Here is a 21,442-nt window from a genome sequence, read left to right as displayed (position 1 = left end):
ACCTCTCCCCTTTTTGTGGGCTTCCCAGAAAGACCTAAAATGGTGACAACTTGATTTCTTCCTCATTAGAAGGGCAGTCAAGCCCTAAGTTCCCTGTTTTGCCAGAGGAATTACATTTTTATGGTTCAAAGACAAGTTTGAGAGAAGTTGCCAGTAGGCTGGGGAGACAATCTTGAACAAACTTTGTTTTTAAAAGTCAGGACAACAGGAACAAACCCTTAGGCTTCCTTCCTCCCAAATGTGGCTTGCAGACATGTTTTGTTTGGGTTTGTGGAGTCTCTCTTAAAAGATAAATTAGCTCCAACACTCATGAGTCAGAAGATTTTGAATGGAAGTTTGAGTGTCTGGCAAGTCTAGAAAACCAGAAACTGGATTGACAGGGCATGCGCTGTCTGTGTTCTGATGAGGGCTGGCTGAGGGGATTGGGACAGATGCTTCTTCCCAGGTTGTTTCTCTACTTCCAAGTTGCCACTCTCTCCCTCTTCCCCCACCCCACATCCTACTCTTCTGTTTGTAACCCCTGCCTGGCCCCTGGGGAGCCCCCCAGTTAGCTAACTGGGCCTATCAAGCTGGATTGTCACTGGAGGGTGGGAATGAGGACAATGGTTTTTAGTTAAAGGTGTTTTCTTCTTGTTGTCGGTCATGGGGTCTGAACTCAGTGTCTAGATGCTGTGCTGGAGCTCTTTTGCTCAAGGCTAGTGCTCTACCACTTGAGTCACAGCACCACTTCTGGGGATTTGGTGGTTAATTGGAGATAGGGATTGAGAAATGACACAAGAGGCTAGGCCCAGGAGAGACTGTATGTCAGTCAGTTATGTACTCCTGGGGTTTGAAACACAGAAACAAACACCCTTGAAAATGTTCTTATATCCAGAGCTAAAAGACCACAGGGAGGGAGGTAAAGGAGACTGTGGCAGAACCCCTCATAGTCTAGCGCCTGCTCCTCAATTCCAGGCCATTCAAATCTGTCTCAAGACTTCCCTCTTGCTGCCTTCCTTTTCCCCATGGCCCTCCTTTTCCTGTGACCGTACACAGAGAAAAAAATCCCTTCTTGGCTTCTTTCCATAAGAAGAGTTTACCTTTCCACACACTTGAGCACCTACCACAGCTAAGGGTATTAAACAGGCCCTCCCCATTAAATCAGATCTTCCGGGGTGGGACCACATCACAGAACTTTTTATAGTCCCCCAGGGGCTTCTGACATGAAGCTCAAATGATCATGACTGGCCCAGGTGGACAGACTGGAGTTTCGTGTACTTGCTGTGTTAGACAAGAAGGGAGTCAGGTGGCAAGATGCTCAGTGCTCACAGAGGACATTTATCTGAATTGAGGAAGGTCACTGCGTCAGGGCAGCAGCAAAGAGGCTCCTGGTTTGTCCTCAAGCAGTGGTGGGAGATTTAGATGAACAAAAACTGGAGAAAGTTTATATAGGTATATATGTGTGTATATATATGTATGTATATATTGTTGATAGCTTGTTTTGTGTTCAGAAATGTGACCTTGGAGCCAAATGGTAGATAGTCGCCCCCTAATTCCTTTAAGAATCCACTCTGATTTGCATGAAACCTGAGAACTTGTTTTCAAGAAAACTGATCTTTCTTCTCTTCACATCACCCTACTTGTCATACTTGATTCTTTGAATTCACTTGACTGGACCATAGGATGCCCAGGTAGTTGGTCAAACATTACATTCTGCGTTGGTGTTATTGGATGTGATCATCATTTAAATGGTTAGACTGAGTAAAACAGAGTGTCTTCCTTATAAATTGCTCACTTTTTTTTTTTTTTGGTCAGTCATGGGGCTTGAACACTGGGCCTGGGTGTTGTCCTTGAGCTCTTCAGCTCAAGGCTACTGCCCTACCCCTGGAGCCACAGTGCCACTTCCTAAATGTTCACCTTTTACCATATCTCTTATTACAATAAAAGACACAATAATACCTGTTGAAGGGGAGCAAATCAGTTCATATTTGTCAAGTGCTTTCATTGATCCTTGGTATAAGGTAAATATCAGTTCTTGTTTATCCACAATCATTTAATGCTAAGCCTTGGCTCTTTTTACTACTTTCCCCATTGCCCAGCTTAGCAACCTGTAAGGGGACAGGGCCACATAAAACTTGTGGATATCCATTGCTCACGAGGTCCTCACCCTGGGAGGGAGGGCAGCTGAATTGGAGACTGGAAACTTGGATGAGTGCCCGGGTGGTCCTGCCAGTCCCAGGGTTCACCTGCCTGTGCAGGAGTTCAGTCTGGCTCGCTAGACCTTCCTCTCCACCACACTCACCTGAGCCCTCCATGGAAGCCTGTGGGGTCTGTGAGGAGGATGTGGTTGTCTCAGGAAGAAGAATGGAAAGTGGCGTGGTTGTTCTTTGCATAGAGAATCTGCAAAATAAGAGGCAGATAGTGAGGGCCTGTGGTGAGTACAGAAAGTGCCTATGTGTGATACATGGTGTGTCTCCCAGGAGACCAGGTGTCTACAGGTGTCTAGTGTATGGGAGGAATACAGACATTTAAATAAGAAACAAACTCCGGGCCTCATACTTGCTTGGCTGTCTCACTACCGCTTGAGCCATATCCTCAGTCTTGATTTTTGCTGGTTCTTTGGAGATGGAGTGTTATGAATGTTTCTGCCTGGGCTGGCTTCAGTTCCCTGGATCTTAGCCTCCTGAGCAGCTAAGATTATAGGTGGGAGCCACCAGGCCCCAGAAGTCATGCTTAAATAATGTTGATATATTTAAATGGTGAGAAGACTAGATTTGTTTAGAAATACAGCCAGCTTTCCAGATATTTGAGTTTTACAACCCTTAGATTCAACCAACCGCAGATGGAAACCATTCCAAACCCCTTAGCATCCATACTACACACATAAAAGTGTTCTATTTTCTTGTCATTATTCCCTAAACAATGTTTAGGACAACTATTTACATAGCATTTACATTGTGTTGGGTATAGTAGAGGTGATTTAACGTCAATGTTAGGGTGTACATGGATTATGGGAAAGCATCATAGCAAATTATACAAGAGGCTTGATGTCTGTAGGTTAGGCTACCTAAAACCAATCCAGGATCAGCTACCCCTAATTGTACTTAATTACTTAACGGGTGCTTATTACATATGGAACACACACTGACATTTTAAAAATACCAACTACTCTGTGTGTGTGTGTGTGTGTGTGTGTGTGTGTGTGTGTGTGCGGGCGCGCACACACACGTGCACACCAGTACAGGGGCTTGAACTCAGGGCCTTTTGCTCTGACTTGTTTTTTTCACTCAAGGCTGGCTCTGTTGAACCACACCTCCACTTCTGGCTTCCTGTCTTTTGGGGGTGACCACACCAGGGGGTGGGAGGGGAAGGGACAGGGGAATCGGCTTGCACTGGGGACAGGAAATGGAAACTTTGTTCATTCTCAAAATTTATCAACAGCTCATTTGTCTCTGCTGCAGGCAGGAGATATATTTCTTAGCAGGTGAAGTTTCCCTTTTCAACACAAAACCAAGGCTCCAAGAGTTGTGTCTAAGACTCTCCATGGGAGCTGATTGGACTTGGCCACAAAACAGAGAGGCACACAGGGGCTGTGTGGGCAAGGCAGTCCCCGGCCTTCCAGCCAATGACTCTTGTTCTCAGACTTCTGTGTGTTTCTCAGTTTCATGATGCTGACTGGGTTCTGCAGACAGGGAGTGAATGGGCCCCAGCCTAGCCTAAATACTCCAATGACCTTTCTGCAATTTACCCAGAAAGGGAAGGTTCAGTTTTATGTATCTGACATTGGTCTGCGAGAAGGGACCTCTTTCTGGTTTAAATAAATTGCCACTGGCATTGGTTTTAGCTCTTCCTTAGTCATTTTTGCACTTCTACACAACAGCTAATTTTCAGAAGGTTGGGAAGCCAGCTAACCTTATGTAATTGTCTTGAGCATAAAGATAACAGAAAGTCAAAGAGGTTGACGTATGGAAAGAGAATAAGATTTCCTTTCTTGGATTACAGCATCTCCTCAGGGGGATCAGAGGGCCTCTCTGGTTCTCTTCCTAGGTCCTACATCCTTGTGCCTGAGATTGCTAAGTACAGCAGAGCATTTATGGGACACTATCTGTGGGGGCAGGATATTGTGCAAGAATTGACAGTTTAGAGATAAATAAATGAGACGTTACTTACAGGAATTACTGGTCTACCTATCAGTGACTTTTAAATACCACAACGTGTCTTTAGTTGATCAGGGCTCTTAGAGCAGACTTCCCTCACTCTTGGACTATTACTAACACATGAATCAAATCTCACAGATATAATGTCAGTAACAAGCAAAATTATGGGTCATCTTGATCTTGATTGGGTTGGGGATGCTCAGATAACTGGCAAAACATTATTTCTGGGTGTATGATATTAGAGTGTGTGTTAATCATCTTTCTATTACTGTAAGAAAATGTCTGAGATGGTTAACTTATGCTTAGAAAAGGTCTATATTTTTTTTTCTGGTCATGGGGCTTGAACTCAGGTCCTGGGTATTGTCCCTGAGATCTTTCTGCACAAGAGCAGTCTAGTACTCTACCACTTTAAGTCACAGCACCATTTCTGATTTTCTGGTGGTTAATTGGAGATAAAAGTCTCATGGACTTTCCTGCTGGGGTGGGGTTTGAAACACGATCTTCAGATTCTCAGCCTCCTGAGTAGCTAGGATTATAGGGTGAGCCACCAGCACCTGGCTGGTCTATTTCATGGTACAGTTTTGAAGGTTTCAGTGAAGCTTAACTTTCTATGTTGCTATGGGCCTATGACGTGGCAGCACTTCGTGATAGGAGTTGATGACAGAGCAAATCTGCTCACTTGACAAGCCAGGGAGCAAAAGAGAAAGAGGAAGGGTCTAAGGTGTCACAATCCTCCTTGAGACCACACCCTCAATCCCCCAAAGACCTCAACTGAACCCGTCTCTTAAAGGTCTCTCACCTCCCAGAAACATCACCACGGATACCAGCCATGACTTTAATAATGGTTCTTTGAGGGGACATTCAACACTCCAACGATGGCAGTGTTTCTAGAAGAGTTGAGCCACTTTCACTACTGGACAGCTGTGGGATGGGGAGTGAAACACCACCCCATCTTTTGAGAGCCTAGAGCAAAAAGGTGAAACAGGGTAAGTGTGCTCTCTGCCTGAGCTGGGATTCCCATCTTCTGCCTTCAGACATCAGGGCTTCTGGCTCAGACTTATACCTCACTCCCTCATTACCCTGGTTCTTATACTAGAACTACAGCATGGAGCTGGATGGCTCACTCATGTAACTTTAGCTAATCAGGAGGCTGAGAGCTGGGGAGATCTTGATTCCAATCCAGCCTGAGCAAAAAAGTCGATGAGACTTCTCCAGTTAACCAGCAAAATGCAAGACTAGAGTCGTGGTTCAATTGGCAGAGCACCAACCTTGAAGAAGAAAGCCAAGAACTATAGCATAATGAGCTTAACTGGACCTTCAGCTTATTGATGGCATATGGTGGGAATTATCTGCCTCCTTACTCATGTGAGCCAATCCCACAATGAATTCCTCTTCATATGTATATGAATATCCAGTGGATTTGGTTTATTGGAAACACACTACCTACTCTAATGTTTAACAAGTCTCCTTATCCACAAGGAGACCCTGGAGATTACACCTGTCTATAGTGTAAAAGGCTGAAAGGCAAGCATCCTCTTCACCTGTCCTCTGGTTCATCTAGTTCTTGTTCCTAGAGGGAGAGCTGACACTATTTAGAAATCTCAATCTGTGGCCAACATTGAAAGAAAAAGTCACAATTTGGAAGTGGCGCCATGGCTCAAGTGTTAGGCCCAGAGTTCAAGCCCACGACCTATCCCTCCCTCTCCCCCCCAAAAAAATTCACAATCTGCTATGGATGCTGGTGGCTCAAACCTGAAATCCTAGTTATTCAGAAGGCTGAAATCTAAGGATGGAGATTGACCTGGCTAGACAAATCTGAAAGGATCTTACTGTCACTTAACCAGTGGAGGTATGGCTCAAAAAGTAGAGTGCTGGCATCATCGAGTGAGAAAACTAAGCAGCGAGAGTTCAAACCCTATTTCCATCCCTCTTCTAAAAGAAAAACAACAAGAAGTCGAGAGACAGACGTAATGGCACAAGTGACATTGTGCTTTGTCACACTCACATGGTGGTCACTTTAGTGGTGGCTTATCTAACTCAAGTCCCATCTTGGACTTGCTGCTATTGTGCCACAAAATGATGGGCAAAGTGCATGTCACAGTCTCTGCCCTCTCTCACTTTTCACAGGAACCACCAGGATGCAGCTTTGCAGGATAGCAGGACATCAAGCTCTGTAAATTCAGGAAGAGTTTCAACAGTGGGCATGAGCATAAATGCTAACATCAGGGACTCCAATCTCTTGCTTCTACTGCCGGAAGCATCTATTGGCTGTCATTCATTCACACGATGTATTATATCCTACTGACCACAGGAAAAAATCTAGGTCTTCACTGAAGACTGCCTAAGTGAGTGGATCCATCCATCCATCCATCCATCTATCCATCCATCCATCCATCCATCCATCCATCCATCCATCCATCAATCCAACAAATATAGAATTCCTTCTATAAGGCAGACAATGTTCTGGGTCCTGCAGATATAGCAGCAAGTGAAAATAAACAAAAATGCCTTTTATAAAGGTGTATACTAAGGGTGCAGATAATCATCTAAATAGTTAAATGGTTTTTCAGAGGATGATAAAGTGTCAAAAAAAAATCAAGTTGGGAAGTGGAATGAGAGGCTCCAGATTTCACTTTGAGTTTATTGTATACATTGTTTTTAACTTTAAAGGCCAGGTTCTGGTGGCTCACATCGGTATTACTAGCTACTCAGGAGGCTGGACAAGGTCCAGGCCAGATGTCAAGCCTCAAGACTGGCATACACATACAAACACACACAAATGTATGATCATCACACACTGTGGCTGACATGGGGAGAACAGCAGTTCTAGGCCACCAGGACAAAAACATTCATGAGCTGGCCTGGGCAAAAAATGAAAGTTTATCTTAAAAATAACCATCATAACTCAGGGACAATTGCATACAATGGGTCATTATTAATTACAGTTACAATGCTATGCAAAGTATCTCATATAACTTATTCCAAGTAAAACTTTGTGCCCCTTCACCAATGTGTCATCTCCTTGACCCCCAAATGTGTATACCATGTTTGAAAGAGTAATCTGAGAAAAGTTTCCTAAGACATTTGAGTGGCATATAAAAGAGATAAGGAGCGGGTACCAGTTGTTCATGCCTGTAATCCTAGCTACTCTGGAGGCTGAGATCTGAGGATCACAGTTCAGAGCCATTCCAGGCAGGAAAGTCGATGAGATTCATTTTTTATTTTGGGTGGGGGGGTCTGTTATGGGGCTTGAACTCTGGGCCTGGGTGCTGTCCCTGTCTTCAGCTCAAGGCTACTGCCCCACCCCCCCTTGAGCCAAGTGCCACTTACAGTTTTCTAATGGTTAATTGGAGATAAGAGTCTCATGGTCTTTAGTGCCTAGGCTGGCTTTGAACCTTGATCCTCAGATCTCAGCCTCCTGAGTAGCTAGGATTACAGGCATGGGCCACCATGCCTGGCTATGAGACTCTTATCTCCAAATAATCACCAGAAAACTGGAAGTTGGGCTGTGGCTCAAAGTGGGTAGAACATTAGCCTTGAGGAACAGTGCCCATGCCCTGTGTTCAAGCTCTTGATCAACAAAAATACATAAATAAAATAAAAATAGAAGAGATAAGGGATACAGTGCTATATTTACAGGAGAAATGTCCCAAGCAAAGAGAACAGTAGAGGTCAAGTTCTGAACAGGAGGAGTGGCTGGCCTACTATTCTTCAGGGGACAGTACAGCTGGAGGTGGGGAGGGTGTTGGGAGATGATTCTCCATAGGCATGGTTTATACAGCTTAGGGTGTCTTCAAAGTCGCCTTTTCAAGAATGGGTGGCGGCTGAATGCTGGTGGTTCACACCTGAAATCCTGGCTACTCAGGACTGAGATCTGAAATCACAGTCCAAAGCCAGCTAGGGCGGAAATGTCTCTGGGCGCTCTTCTCTCCAATTAACCAACAAAAAGCTGGAAGTGGAGGTGTGGCTCAGCCTTGAGTGAAAACGATAAAGGAGAGCATAAGACTCTGAGTTCAGGCCTTAGTACTGGTACACACACACACACACACACACACACACACACACACACACACACAGATCCTTTACTTTGCTTGAACAGCGGGATGAGATCCAAGTTAGAATGAATCAAATAAATGAAGACAACAACCAGTGAACTGGGGTCTAGAGAGCATGCATTCTCTCTTAAATCCAGAACATTGGCCAAAAAATACAATATTGCTCTCAGGGTGCATACACAGGCCAGTGGGCAAAATAGGACCAAGAACCCACTTTAAGGGGGTAGGGCCAAGTGAGCGAGAGCACTGGCGTACTGTGGCTGGTGTGGGGAAGAGGCTGGTTAGAGGATGGCTGAGCAAGAGGAAGAGGAGGAGGACGCTCCTGGCTCAGTTTCAGGATCAGATTTCAGCTCAGTGGAGCCCAGGCCTGCCAGCCCCTGCCTTCCCGCACCTTCCTCCATTCCCAGCTCCCAGTCACAAGGCCTAGACAGAAGACACCAACCCTCAACCTCCCTGTGCCCACACCTGATGGGCAACCCCCGAGAGCAGCCTCTGCCAGCCCCACACTCCAAGGGGACTCTAGAGCCGGTGTGCCACTTCCCCCTTGGGGTGCTCCTGGAAGTTCCCTCACCCCAGAGCTGTGCTTCCCTCTCCTCACCACACTCCCTGGCCCTGGGTTTCATGGGCAGATCAGATCTTGGACTCAGCTTATACCAACACAGGCTCAAGACGGCTAGAGGAAGGAGGACCCTGCTTCTTTGCCCTCCCCCTTGGCTTCCTCCCTGGCTGGGAAGGAAACACCTGGCTGGGAAGAAGCCTCTGTGTGTGTGTATGTGTGTGTGTGTGTGTGTGTGTGTGTGTGTGTGTGTGTGTGTGTGTATCAGCATTGTTCCGAAGGGCTGGGTGTAAGGGAGCTAGATGCTGAGTGAAGAGTGGAAGAGGGGTGGGTGCTCCTGAGCCATGCCAGCCAGGTGCCTTCTGGGAGACAGTGGCGAGGGAAGGATGCAGGGGTGGGGGATGCTTCACAGGCCCTAGTGCAGAGGAGGGGCAGGGTGGGCTGGGGGGAAAAGCACAGCACTATAGCCAGGGGCTGGTATGTCTTGTCACTAGGATCATTTGGGCTGGTGGCTTTACTTGGTCACTGAGGCTGGCCTGCCTCAATCCTTCATTTTTTTTTTTTTTTTGCCAGTCCTGGGCTTGAGCTCAGGGCCTGAGCATTGTCCTAGGACTTTCTCAAGGCTAGAGCTCTACCACTTGAGCCTCAGCACCACTTCCGGCTTTTTTTCTATGTATGTGGTACCGAGGAATCGAACCCGGGTCTTCATGCATGCTAGGCAAGCACTCTACCACTAGGCCAAACTCCCAGCCCCCCAATCCTTCATTTTTAAGAGACTTGGTTGCAACATTTTCCTCCAATCTTCAATTATCCACCAAAAAGCCAGCCAGTGGAGGGGGAACCATTCAATTGGTAGAGTGCCAGCCTTGAGCAAAAATACTAAAGGAAAAGGAAAGTTCTCTGTCCCTGAGTTCAAGTCTCAGTACCAGCATACCACCCCCCCACACTAATATGAACATATGGCATGCAGCTGGAAGAATCTCTTTATAAGACTGCCATGAAGACTAACTCACCTGTTATTTGAAAACCACATGGAGAGCTCAGAGTCTAACTCAAGAGAAGAGCTCCTGCCTAGCAAGTGCAAAGCCCTGAGTGAAATCCCTTGTGAAGAAGAGGAGGAGGACAAGGAGAAGGAGGAGGAGGAGGAGGAGGAGGAGGAGGAGGAGGAGGAGGAGGAGGAGGAAAGAAGCAACAGGAGGAGAAGTAAAGGGACAGGAGGACTACTACTTTGAGCTCAAGAGCAGAACAAGCCCCTATGACCAGCACAAACACCTCTGTGTATCACAAAGAACCTCTAGTGAGAAGCCTGACCCACACACCCACTGTCCTGTGACCTCTGCCTCCTCTCTGCATGTCAGGCCCACCCTCTTTCTTAGTGGCATTCAGAAGTACATCCCAGAGTCTTTTGCTGACTTTGTGCCTGGGCCCTCTCTTTTCCACTTTGGCACAGCCTCATCTTCCTAGGCCTCCTATTACATTTTGCTTTCTGCAGTCTTGGCTGTGTGTCAGCTCCCAGGGCAGGGAGTTTGCTCTTCGGGGAGTGACACCACTTCTTTATCAGGCTCTGGATTGGCTACCCACCAAGACGTCTCATCCACATATGCAGAGAACATCAGCCTAGCCAGCATGCCATCACCACAGGAGAGGGATGGACACAGAATGCCCAAGAAGGAACATATATCGGGGCCAGGCATTTCCCTTTGGATCTTGCCACTCACTTAGCCACTCTGCCATCTCTGAAAAATTGCTGCATTTCTGAGCTTCAGTATGCTGACTTTTACTTTTTTTTTTTCTTGCCAGTCCTGGGCTTCAGCTCAGGGCCTGAGCACTGTCCTTGGATTTTTCTCAAGGCTAGAACTCTACCACTTGAGCCTCAACACCACTTTTGGCTTTTTTCTAAGTATGTGGTACCGAGGAATCGAACCCGGGTCTTCGTGCATGCTAGGCAAGCACTCTACCACTAGGCCAAACTCCCGGCCCTATGCTGACTTTTAAAATGGACATGAAAACCTTTCCTTCCTGGCACTAGCGGCTCACACCTGTAATCCTAGCTACTCAGGAGACTGAGATGGGAATATCACAGTTCAAAGCCAACCCCAGGAAGAAATGTCCATGGGACTCTTATTTCCAGTTAACCACTAGAAAGCCCAAAGTGGAGCTGTGGCTCAAGTGGTAGAGCGCTAGGCTTGAGCAAAACAGCTAAGGGAGAACACTTAGGCTCTGAGTTCAAGCCCCAGTATTGGCACAAGTGAAAACAAGAAACAAAACACACACCCATTTACCACTAGAGAGAATCAAGTGGGAAATAAAGGTATTTTCTACATCTTGGCACATGTATGATTGGATCTATTGTCATTGGCAGTACAGGATCTCAGGGGGAGAGCTCCTTTCATAGGGTCCTAGGCTGTTTTCATTATTTGAAAATGATCTGAGCAAGCACAAACAGAGGTAATACCCACCACATTTGGGGGACCTTTAGGGCTTCAGACTTGCTCTCTAGATCTGGGGTCTTCTCCCCACCTGCTGCCTTAACTCAGCTCTGGATCTCCCAGCTCCTCCCCAGAGACCCCCAGACACCTACCTTGATTTGGCTTGGCTTCTCTGCTCCCCAAATCCTGCAGTCACTGAGTTCCCTAAAGTTCTGTCCGGTGACTCCCAGCTGCACTGAGGGACCAGCTGTCTTGCAGGAGTCCTATCTGTCCAAATCTGCAGAGAAAAAGTCTTGTGTTTCATCGCGAGCCCTGTCCCTCCTCTTCCTTCCCCTTCCTCCCTGTGGCCTTCAAAAGCTCCTCCCCACCGCTGCAGCTGGCTGCAGGGTCTCTTCTAAAGAAGCCACTGTGGTCACTTAGAGGTTCTCCATTGTGATCTATGCTACTGAAGTCCTTGGGAGGGATGGGGCAGCTACTTGGCCCTGCACTGGTACTGATGGGGTTGAGACAGAGAAGTCACTCCCCACCACCCTCAGCTCTGCTCTACACTGGTGCTTCTCAGTCTATCTTTATTTGTAAAAAACAAAACAAAACAAAAAAACAATTGTACACACACACACACACACACACACACACACACACACACACACACACAGCCAGACTCCAGTGGTTCACTGTAATCCTAGCAACTCAAAGGGCTAAGGACCTGAAGATCAGGGTTCAAAACTAGCTCAGGCAGGAAAGTCTGTGAGACTCTTATAAGTCCAATTAAGTGGCAAAAAGCCAGAAGTGGAGCTGTGGCTCAAGTGATAAGAGTGCCAACCTTTGGCATGAAAGCTCTGTGACAGTGGCCAGGTCCTCAGTTCAAGTCCCAAGACTGACATTAATAAAATAACTGAAGTGAATTTGATTTTTTTATTTTACTTTGCTAGTACTGGGACTTGAACTTGGGGCCTGAGCACTGTCCTAGGGCTTTCTCAAGGTTAGTGCTCTACCACTTGAGCCATAGACCACTTCCAGCTGTTTCTGTGTATGTGGTACCGAGGAATTGAACCCAGGGCTTCCTGAATGCCAGGCAAGCACTCTACCACTAGACCATGCTCTCGGCCTGCTAATTTGACTTTTAAAAGCAATCTCTACTTAGTAATAATGTATACTTTATACAACTGTAAGATGTTGATATTTGATAGTTGAAACAAAATATCATTCATGTCAAAATCATGTTTAGCATAGAAAGTTTAATTGGAAAATGCATAGTTCACACAAGCACATGCATTTTGTTGACAGCTTGGGAAGGTTATTATAATATTACTTAAGATACAAAACAATAGGGTTAGAAGTGTGGCTCAGGTGATAGGATGTCTACGAATAAGGCTAAAGTGTTAGATACTCAGTTCAAGTCCTGATTTCCAAGCCTCCCCCCACCAAAAAAAAAATCCCCAAATTCACAGTTAGGCTTGAGAGTTAGTACTGTAGAGTTCAGTACAGTTAGGACTGTAATTTTGTTTATATATGCACACACATATATACATGTATGTATACATACACTGATATACACATATGTACATACATACACTTACATGTATATGTATATATTTACACATATACATAAATATAGGCAGCGGGAGAATAGCCAAGAAATGCAAATTACTTATTCCATGACTCTGCCTCCTTCCTCCCATAGGTCTTTCTTTTCACTCCCATCATATGACTAGAGTCACATTCTTTCTTCCGTCTTTGTATTGGCATTCTTAGGTCACAGGCCCTTCTCAGGATGAATTCTGGGAGAGCAGTGGTCAGGTGGTTCTTATTCACTATTCTACCCTCCAGAGAACAAGAGATCATTGAGTGCGCTCAAGTATTCAATAAAGCAACTGGATGAATGAATGGATGAACAAGTGAATAATCTAAGGGAGGAATGAGAGAATGGGGAGGGGCTGAGTTACTGAGGGGGATGATAGAATGGATGAGTGACTGACTAGAATGGCTGACTGGAGAAATGAGGGAATGAGGATGAATCAATGAGGAAATGAGTGGAGGGGTACGTGGGGGGAATGTGAGAATGGGGGAATGAGTGAATGGAGGATGAGTGGATAGGAGGTGAGTGAATGGGATGAATGGGGAACTAAATGAATGGGGGAACGATTAAATGAAGAATGAGTGAATGACGGAGTGTGAGTGGATTAGGGGTTTGAATGTAATGAGTAAGCCCAGGGCACGACAAAGGACCCAGATCTTGGCCCTGTAGCCTCAGCAGGAGTTGAGCAGCGTCAACCTAGCTGTCCCACTGTGAACTCTGGTTATCAGCAGTGATCTAACTGAAATAGAAAATCGCATGTCAGTGCTGGCTTCTCTTACCCTTCTTATCACCCATGGCTTCCCTGTAGTAGCTTTGGGTGTGGCTTGTGTAGTTCTCTCTCCTCAAGCTCTTTAGCTCCTGGTTCCTCCTTTCTTGATTTTTTCCCCCCAAGAAATTGAAAGTGTATTTAGAGTACTTCAGTTCTTTCACTTTCTAGTTTTGACATCCATCCAATAATGCCCCAAACTAAGAAGGATCCCAGGTTGGTCTGATCTATTCTTAGAAAATTGTGAGAATATGGGGGAGGTTTAGTCTTGTGCCTATACAACTCAGAAAGGAGAATGATCATAGTTCAGGCTAGCAATGGTAAGCCTAAAAAAAAACTTAAAAAAAACCCTAAACAGCAAAAGGACTGGTTACGTAAGTGTTAGAGTGCTTGTGCTAAGCCCTGAGTCCCGTTTCTAGTGCTGAGTCCACAAAATGGTGATTGCAGGTCAGAAAACAGCTTTGTAACGTATTTTACCTCCTTTGAACAATATGGTTATAGAGGTGGATAAAGAAGAGTTGAAAGTTCATATCCCTTGTGGAGGTGAGACTGAAAGCAGGAATTCCTAGTATACCCCGCTAAACAGGAAGACCTTCAGGCTGTGCCATTGTGAATCTCAATCTCTCAACCTCAGTCTAGGAAGACTAAGACAGTGGCACACTGATAAACACCTCTGCTTCTAGGGTAACCCCTCTAGCCGCCGCCCATTTCACCCAGTGACAGTGAGCAGGTAGACAATGTCTAACTCTAAGCAAATGATACCTAAAAACATGGTCCCTGGACCAGCAGCATCAGCATCCCCTGAGATTCTGTTGGCAACTAGAACTGTCTGCTGTGGCTGTGGAAATGGAAGAGCAGTATGTAAGGTGGGGATTTGCCTTCCTTTCCTTCCAGGAATGCAGTTCTATGGGATATGTGTGCTGCATTAGGATGGGCTGGGATAATACTGAACAGAAGCAGGCTTTCGCTTCCAAGTATTCATCCCTTCATCCACTTAAATGTTTGGTGGTAAGGAGGAGAGTTAAATCCCACCAATGTTCTTTTTAAAGTTTTAATGTTTAAAAAAACTAATTAATTACATAGTGTCTGGGGATGCAGCTTAGTGGCAGAGAGCTTACCTAGAATGTATGGAGCCCTGGGTTCAATTCCTCAGTACCACATAAACAGAAGATGCCAGAAGTAACTCTGTGACTCAAGTGGTAGAGCGCTAGCCTTGAGCAAAAGAAGCTTAGGGACAGTGCCCAGGCCCTGAGTTCAAGCCCCAGGATTGACAAAAATGATAATAATAACAATAATAATAATAAATTAATATATATTCAGAGTAATACTAATTCCAAACATTGGAAGGCATTGGAAAGGTAGCTCAAGGCTACCACCCTATCCCTGGGCCTGGGCATTGTCCCTGAGCTCTTCAGCTCCAGGCTATCTCCCTACCCCCTTGAGCCAAGCCCCACTTCCTGTTTTCTAGAGATTAATTGAGATAAGAGTCCCAGGTCCTTTTTTTTATTAAAGAATTTATTAATATTGATTTTTACATCATATTTCAAATGACAAGTTTAACAAACAAGTGTTCAAGAAGGGAATCTCTATATACAGTCCCTGGCACTTAGTTTTTAGAACTTAATCAAAATTAGGCTAAGGTTTTGTATGTCATAGATACGTATTAGTTTATGAAATAAAACATTATGTCTATAGAGTCATAGGTTTTTATGTCTATATAGTTATGTTTCTATTTCCATTACCATGTCCATAGCATTGGCTATGCAGATATTGAGTCCTCGCTCTTGTACTCTTTGGATCTAATCCCAGGTCCTTTTATGCCTGGGCTGGCTTTGAACCTTGATCCTCAGATCTCAGCCTCCTGAGTAGCTAGGATTACAGGTGTGAGCACCGCACCCAGCCTGTTCTTTCCTTTTCCCTGACAGCCACTGGTAGTAGTGGGAGATGATTGTATACCAACTGCTACAAAAAGAATTGTTCCTTGACTTGCTTGTTTCCTGGGAGTCCATTAAAAAAAAAATCTATACTCAAAGAGCAAACACATTCTTCAGTTTAAATGTATTTATTTATTTATAACTAGTAGCACATTTACAAAGTTCCAAACGGGAAGGACAGAGAAAATTAGTGCACTTCACTTGGAAAGCAGCCCTTCCAGCTGGTGAGGAAAATACTGTGGCCCTTTCTTCCAACTCCTGAACTCCTCTTCCAGGACCCTCCCTCCTCAGGGATACCTGGGGAATGGAGTGAGGAGCTAGAGGAGTCAGGCTTCCGGTGGATGGGGGGGCCTGCCCTCTTCTTCCTCATTCTCTTGGCAGTCCTGAGAGGAAGGCCACGTGGACCATCCTTCCAGTCCCCAGCCTTGGTCTTTACCAGAAGCTGAGCTTGGCAGCAGCCTATGAACTTCTCAGGACAAGCTGGCGGTTCCAAGGTTTTCTGATCTGCATAAAGTACACACTCACTGTTGCTTTCTGGTGAAGGAATTCCTACCAGGAATGGGGACAAGCCTGCAAAGGAACCTTTAACCTATGCATATGGCCTCCATGCATATGTATGTGTGCGAACACACAGGTATTTGTACACAGGTACACAAGCTCGAATAGTCACCAGGGCCTCAGTTTCCCCCTCTGTGAACTGGGAGAGTGTGTTTGTAGAGGCTCTCCAGCTTCCAAGTCTCACAAAGGATCCTGGTTCTGGTCTTAAAGACTCATGACCCCAGTTTTGCCCTGAGAAGCCTCTGGACCATGGCTATGAAAGGCCCTTCTCCTTGGATGTAGGGACTGGGAGTGGAATCCTCTCTGTTCCCCTTTTTCTCCTGTCCTTCAGGGACCATATGAGGCCAGTTCTCAGGCCAGAAGCTACACTCAGGTTCCCTTCCTGACAGCCACCCCCTGAGCCCCACCAGCCCTGTCCTGGACAGCCTCCCTCTTCCTCCCCCTCCCTGATGGAAATTGTCCCCACCAGCCCCCACCACTTTCCTCCTTGCCCCATGGAAACTGTCAGAGTTCCTTTTGAACTACATTCAAATGAAACCATCCTCCTAAGATCTCTGAGTGCTGGTGTTTGAGGGGTGGGTGCATGTTTAATGACTGAGAGCCCAGGTTCCAAGTTGAGTGCCAGTGGCTCACCCTGGTAATCCTAGCTATTCTGGAGGCTGAGATCTGAGGATCAGGGTTTGATGTCCCTGAGACTTCACTAAACAAAATTTGTGGCTTAAGAGTTAGGACACTTGCCCTGAGCAAAAGAAGCTCAAGGATAGTGCCTAGGTTCTGAGTTCAAGTCTTAGCACGCACACACACACACGCATGCACGTGCACACACACACTAGGACTCCAGAGTTGACTGTCTAAGTTGGAATCTTGTTTTTTATATTTTATTGTTTGCCAGTCCTAGGGCTTGAACTCAGTTCCTGGGCACTCTCCTTGGGCTTTCTCATGGCTAGCATTCTTCTCTTGAGCCGCAGCACCACTTCTGGCTTTTTCTGGATGTGTGGTACCGAGAAATCGAACCCAGGGCTTCGTGCGTGCTAAGCAAGCACTCTATCACTAGGCCACGCTCCTGCCCCTTCCCCATTTATTTTTTTCAAAGGTTATTTATGTGACCTTGGACAGGTCACTTCATTTCCCTGTCTCAGTTTCTCCATCTGCAAAATGGGGATAATAGCACTCATGGGATTTGCAGTGCCCATGAGGTTCCTGGGAGGCCCTGGGGAGCTGATGTGAGTGGGAAAACCCAGGTGTGCACCTGCCTAGCACACAGGAAGGGTGCTGGGAGGGAGGTTTCTGGAATGGCCAGGTAACTGTCACTAATGCAGTTTTGATTTCTAAGATCCCTCAGAGGGACACACAAGTGATGGTCACAGCCACAGCCAATTTACCCGGGATTATACACTCAGGATCTCAGGGACACACACACTTGCACGTGCACCTGCACATGGAATGGAGAGAAATAAATGGCTGCCTTTGGGGACAATCTGCTTTCTGCTCATTCCTCCCCCCAGAAGAAGGTAGAGGACACGTGCTGGGGAAGTGTGCAGGTGCCTGGCATCCGGTACCCTGATTTTACTGAGAGGGCTGGAGGAAAAGAGAGCTGCAGAAAGGTGGAAGAAGGAGGCGGATTGTCCTTCAGGAGAGCTGAAAGCCCTCCCCTTCCCCTTCTGGTGTTGGAGTGGAACAGCAAGAGAGTGGGGACCACTCTCCATCTCCTGTCTCCTGGAGAAGCCAAGACTGGAAAGTTCTCTGCTTCCTCTGCCTCCAGCCGTTCGGATGGCGTTGTGGGCCTGGGGACTTGTGAGATGTGTGGATGGGGAGGCTGGGCCCACAGGAAGCATGGAGCTCCCTGAGGGAAACAAGCAGGAGCCCCAGCCATTGTTTCTGGAGGTGCCTTCTCTTCAGGAAGGCTCCAAGCTTGGCTTTCTGTTCCCAGGGACCCCTGGGGCTGGCAGGCTTCCTTCCACTTCACTTCCTCTCATATTCCTCCCCCCCAACCCCCACCATCCCCCCTCCCTCCAGGACAGACACTAAAGTACCTTTCAGGGTGAGAAAATACCACTTGGCAAGGGCTGGCCACACCAGCCACAGCAGAGGAAAGCCCTGTTCCTGCCAGGCCTCTCTGAAATCAGTCCCAAAGATCACCTCTGATGGTCAAGGGGCAAGACAGCTTCGAATTTAAGGACCTAGCACATTACATTAAGTGAGGTAAGCCAAGCTCAGAGAAACAAATGATGCACATTCTTTACATATGTAGAAGCCAGATCCTGTGTGAAATTTAGAGTTTATTGAGTCTGTGGGTTGATATGCTTTGTGGACCTTGCCCAGCAAAGAGATGCTGCTCCAATCGCAGGCCTCCGCCCTTGAAGACATCACATGGTTGGTTCTGGCTTGCCAGTCCAGGAGATCTGAGAAACCTGCTGAGAACATGGGGACTCAACCACAACACCTCTTCTCAAGTCTAAAGGCAGTCCCAGATGCAAAGGGATGGGAATGAGTTCTCAGTTGCACAGTGGGCCCAGGGGGTCTCTGTACTATTTATCAGTGGGAGTAGCCTTAGGCCCACCCAGTCCTGGGGCTAGGGTACAGGAAACCCAATTGTGGACTTGAATAGGGTTTTTGTTGTTGTGGTTCAGTGAGTCAGCATATCTATGAGGCTCTCTCTCTCTCTCTCTCTCTCTCTCTCTCTCTCTCTCTCTCTCTCTCTCTCTCTCTCTCTCTCCTGTCTCTCTGCATCTTTCTTTTGCTATCCCTGGGTCTTGAACTTTGGTCCCACGAGTTGTCCCTGTGCATCTTTTGCTAGAGCCACTCCCAGCTTTTGCAGAATAGCTTTTTGGAGATGAGTCTTGTGGATTCCCGCCCCCCCCCCCCCAGGCTGGCTTTGAATCTCCATTCTCAGATTTCAGTTTCCTGAGTAGGTAGAATTACAGGCAAAAACTAGTAGGGCCTGGCAAGCAAATGTTTATTTCCTATAGAGTGGAAAATAATCAAAAGAGTGACAATGCAACCTTCCCCACAACAATCTTCTATAAATGAAGTGGTATGTGTAAACTGTCCAAATGGTAGCTAATTGTCATGCAGCAAAATAACCATAGGTCATTAACTATGAGACAAATCAAGTTTATTGGACAATAATATTAAATGCCATTTATTATTCTGTTGATTGCATATTAGAACAACACAGTAGATAAAAAAAATAAGGTATTAAAGGACCAGGTGCTGGTGGCTCATGCCTGTAAAGCTTAATGACTTAAAAGGCTGAGACCCTCAGGATCATGGTTTAAAGCCAGCTTAGATAAGACAAACCTGACAGATCCTTATCTCCAACTAACCAGCAAAAAGCTGAAAGTAGAGGTCTGGTGTAAGTGGTAGAGTTTTAGCTTCCAGTTAAACCTGGTAAGAGCACAAGACTGAGTTCAAACCCCAGTACTAGTACTACACTTCCCCCCCCCCCCCCACACACAATGTATTCAAGGTACATAGTCAACCATTCTTTCAGCACCTAGAGCAAATACAGATGATTAGAATGAGGGAATGGTGACATCATGGCTCTGTCCTCTTCTTTCAAGTCACGAGTCCTTTAGACTAGGATTTTATGAACTCTTATAATCCCAATACTTCTGAAACAGCAGGACAGGAAGCAGGAGCTATGGGTGGCATACAGCATTATGTTTCTACAGTTTCTTTTCCCTGCTTGAGCCAATGCAAGTCCCGTTCAGCCATCTACCACTCTGGACAACCTCTAACTGCTTCAACCTGGTTGGTTTCCATTCTAGTCCAACACATTCCATCATATGCTAGAAGTGTCCTGTGCTTGAGTCCCATAACCTCCATCCCCCACCACCTCTGACCAGGCACAAGTTCACGATTCCAGTTCCTCCATCCTATGGTTAGAGGAGGCCCAGAGCCCCAGATCTTCTCTGAAAAGGTTAGTTCCCTGTTTCCTCTCCTCCTGCTGTGTAGAACTTGAGATGCCAAGTAGCCAGGCTTCTGCCCACATGCTGGGCTAGTCCTGGTGAAATTGGGAGGATAGAATTGTTCTGCACACAATGTGTACCAGTCCCCTGAGGAAGATGGAATGGGGGGCACTGAGACTAGCCTGATTGGGGGAGGGGTAAAGGGCAGCCATCCCTTGACCTTGACAAAGGCAAGTCTTTTGGAAGATACAACTGATCACCTTAGGCCCTCTGTCTGGGTTCTGCCTTATCTGTGCACTGGGAAGGATCACCTGAAGAACTTCCCAGAGGCAGGGAGAGTCTCATTGTGGCCAAAAGGCAACTGTGAGCAAGGCACTTGGGTGAGGTGCTTTTGTGAACACTTGTGGACTTTTTCTTTTTGGGGAATCAATTGTGGGTCTTGAACCCAAGCCCTGGGTGCTGTCCCTGAGCTTTTTCTTGCTCAAGCTAGCACTCTACCGCTTTGAGCTTCAGTGCCACTTCAGGGTTTGCTCTGGTGGTTAGTTGGAGATAAGAGTCTCACAGACTTTCCTGGCTTTGAATCGTAACCCTCAGATATCAAGCTTCCTGAGTAGTGAGGATTAAGGCCTGACCCACTGGTGCCTGGCTACTCGTGGACCCTCTAAGAGGAACTTATTTCCCTCCTATTTTAGTGTGGGGGAAATGGAGGCTCTAGATAATTTCCCAACTTCTAACTGAGCTGCTACAGAATGTAAACCTGCCCTGTCTCCCTCCTGTCTTCGCAGGACAGGGGAGCCAGAGAGGGGCTCAAGAGACTCGGTAACAGTGCCTGGTAAAAGACAAGGCAGATGCTAGTGCTGTGTTTCAGAGGATCCAGAGCATGAAAGTGTGTCTGTATGTGTGCATGCACCAGAAGGGGGATGGGATGGGTGGAAAGATGGCATTGGAGGTCAAGCAAGAAATCTCACCCACATTTCTCCCCACTTGAGCCCCAGAGTAGAGAAGATAGAACTCCAGACACAGAGCCCTTGGGTCTTTGACCTAGAAAGATGTGCCACCAACCAACCAAAGGCTGGAAGAGGAGGCCTAGACCATAGTTAGAGGCCCAGAGCCTCCAATCTTCCTTCACAGGTCAATTCCCTTCTCCCTCTCTTTCTGCTCTGTGAAACTTGACAGACCAAGTAGCATGGCCTCTGCCCAGATGCTCATTTCCTACCCAGATCTCTGAGGTCACAGAAGAACCCTGACCCAGCACAGGGCCACAGAGAGAGGTCTAGAGGAAGCCACGTGGGGCTTCGATCCTGTCTTGTGACAGGACCACGCTAGGGCAGAGCTCCGCTGAAAGTCATGATAGGCAGGCAGAGAAGGGAGCAGAGGTCAGGCATGGCCTGGGCCGGCAGGTCGGGGAACCTCTGGGGTGGCAGGCTGCTCTTCTCTGGCTTGTAGCAGGGTGACACCTCACACCTAGTGGGAGCAGAGCAAGGGGTAAGGAAGGCCCCGTCCCTCCCCCTCCACACA

At 46.7% G+C, this 21,442-nt stretch overlaps 1 protein-coding gene across 1 annotated transcript in view; it reads right to left on the bottom strand.

The window, feature by feature from the left end:
- Positions 1-19,122: 19,122 nt before the first annotated feature.
- The window catches only part of Pik3r5 (phosphoinositide-3-kinase regulatory subunit 5), a 57,775-nt gene continuing 55,455 nt past the window's right edge, over positions 19,123-21,442 (bottom strand). The window contains exon 19 of the mRNA XM_090349572.1: positions 19,123-21,388. Coding sequence (XP_090205698.1) covers positions 21,247-21,388 — 142 coding nt within the window. The 3' untranslated portion in view covers positions 19,123-21,246. The remainder of the gene's footprint in view (positions 21,389-21,442) is intronic.

The sequence above is a fragment of the Megascapheus bottae genome, chromosome 17 (assembly GCF_031878675.1).
Source record: "Megascapheus bottae isolate mThoBot1 chromosome 17, mThoBot2.hap1, whole genome shotgun sequence".
In the NCBI taxonomy this organism is placed as follows: Eukaryota; Metazoa; Chordata; class Mammalia; order Rodentia; family Geomyidae; genus Megascapheus; species Megascapheus bottae.
This window is presented reverse-complemented; position numbering and strand designations above follow the sequence as displayed.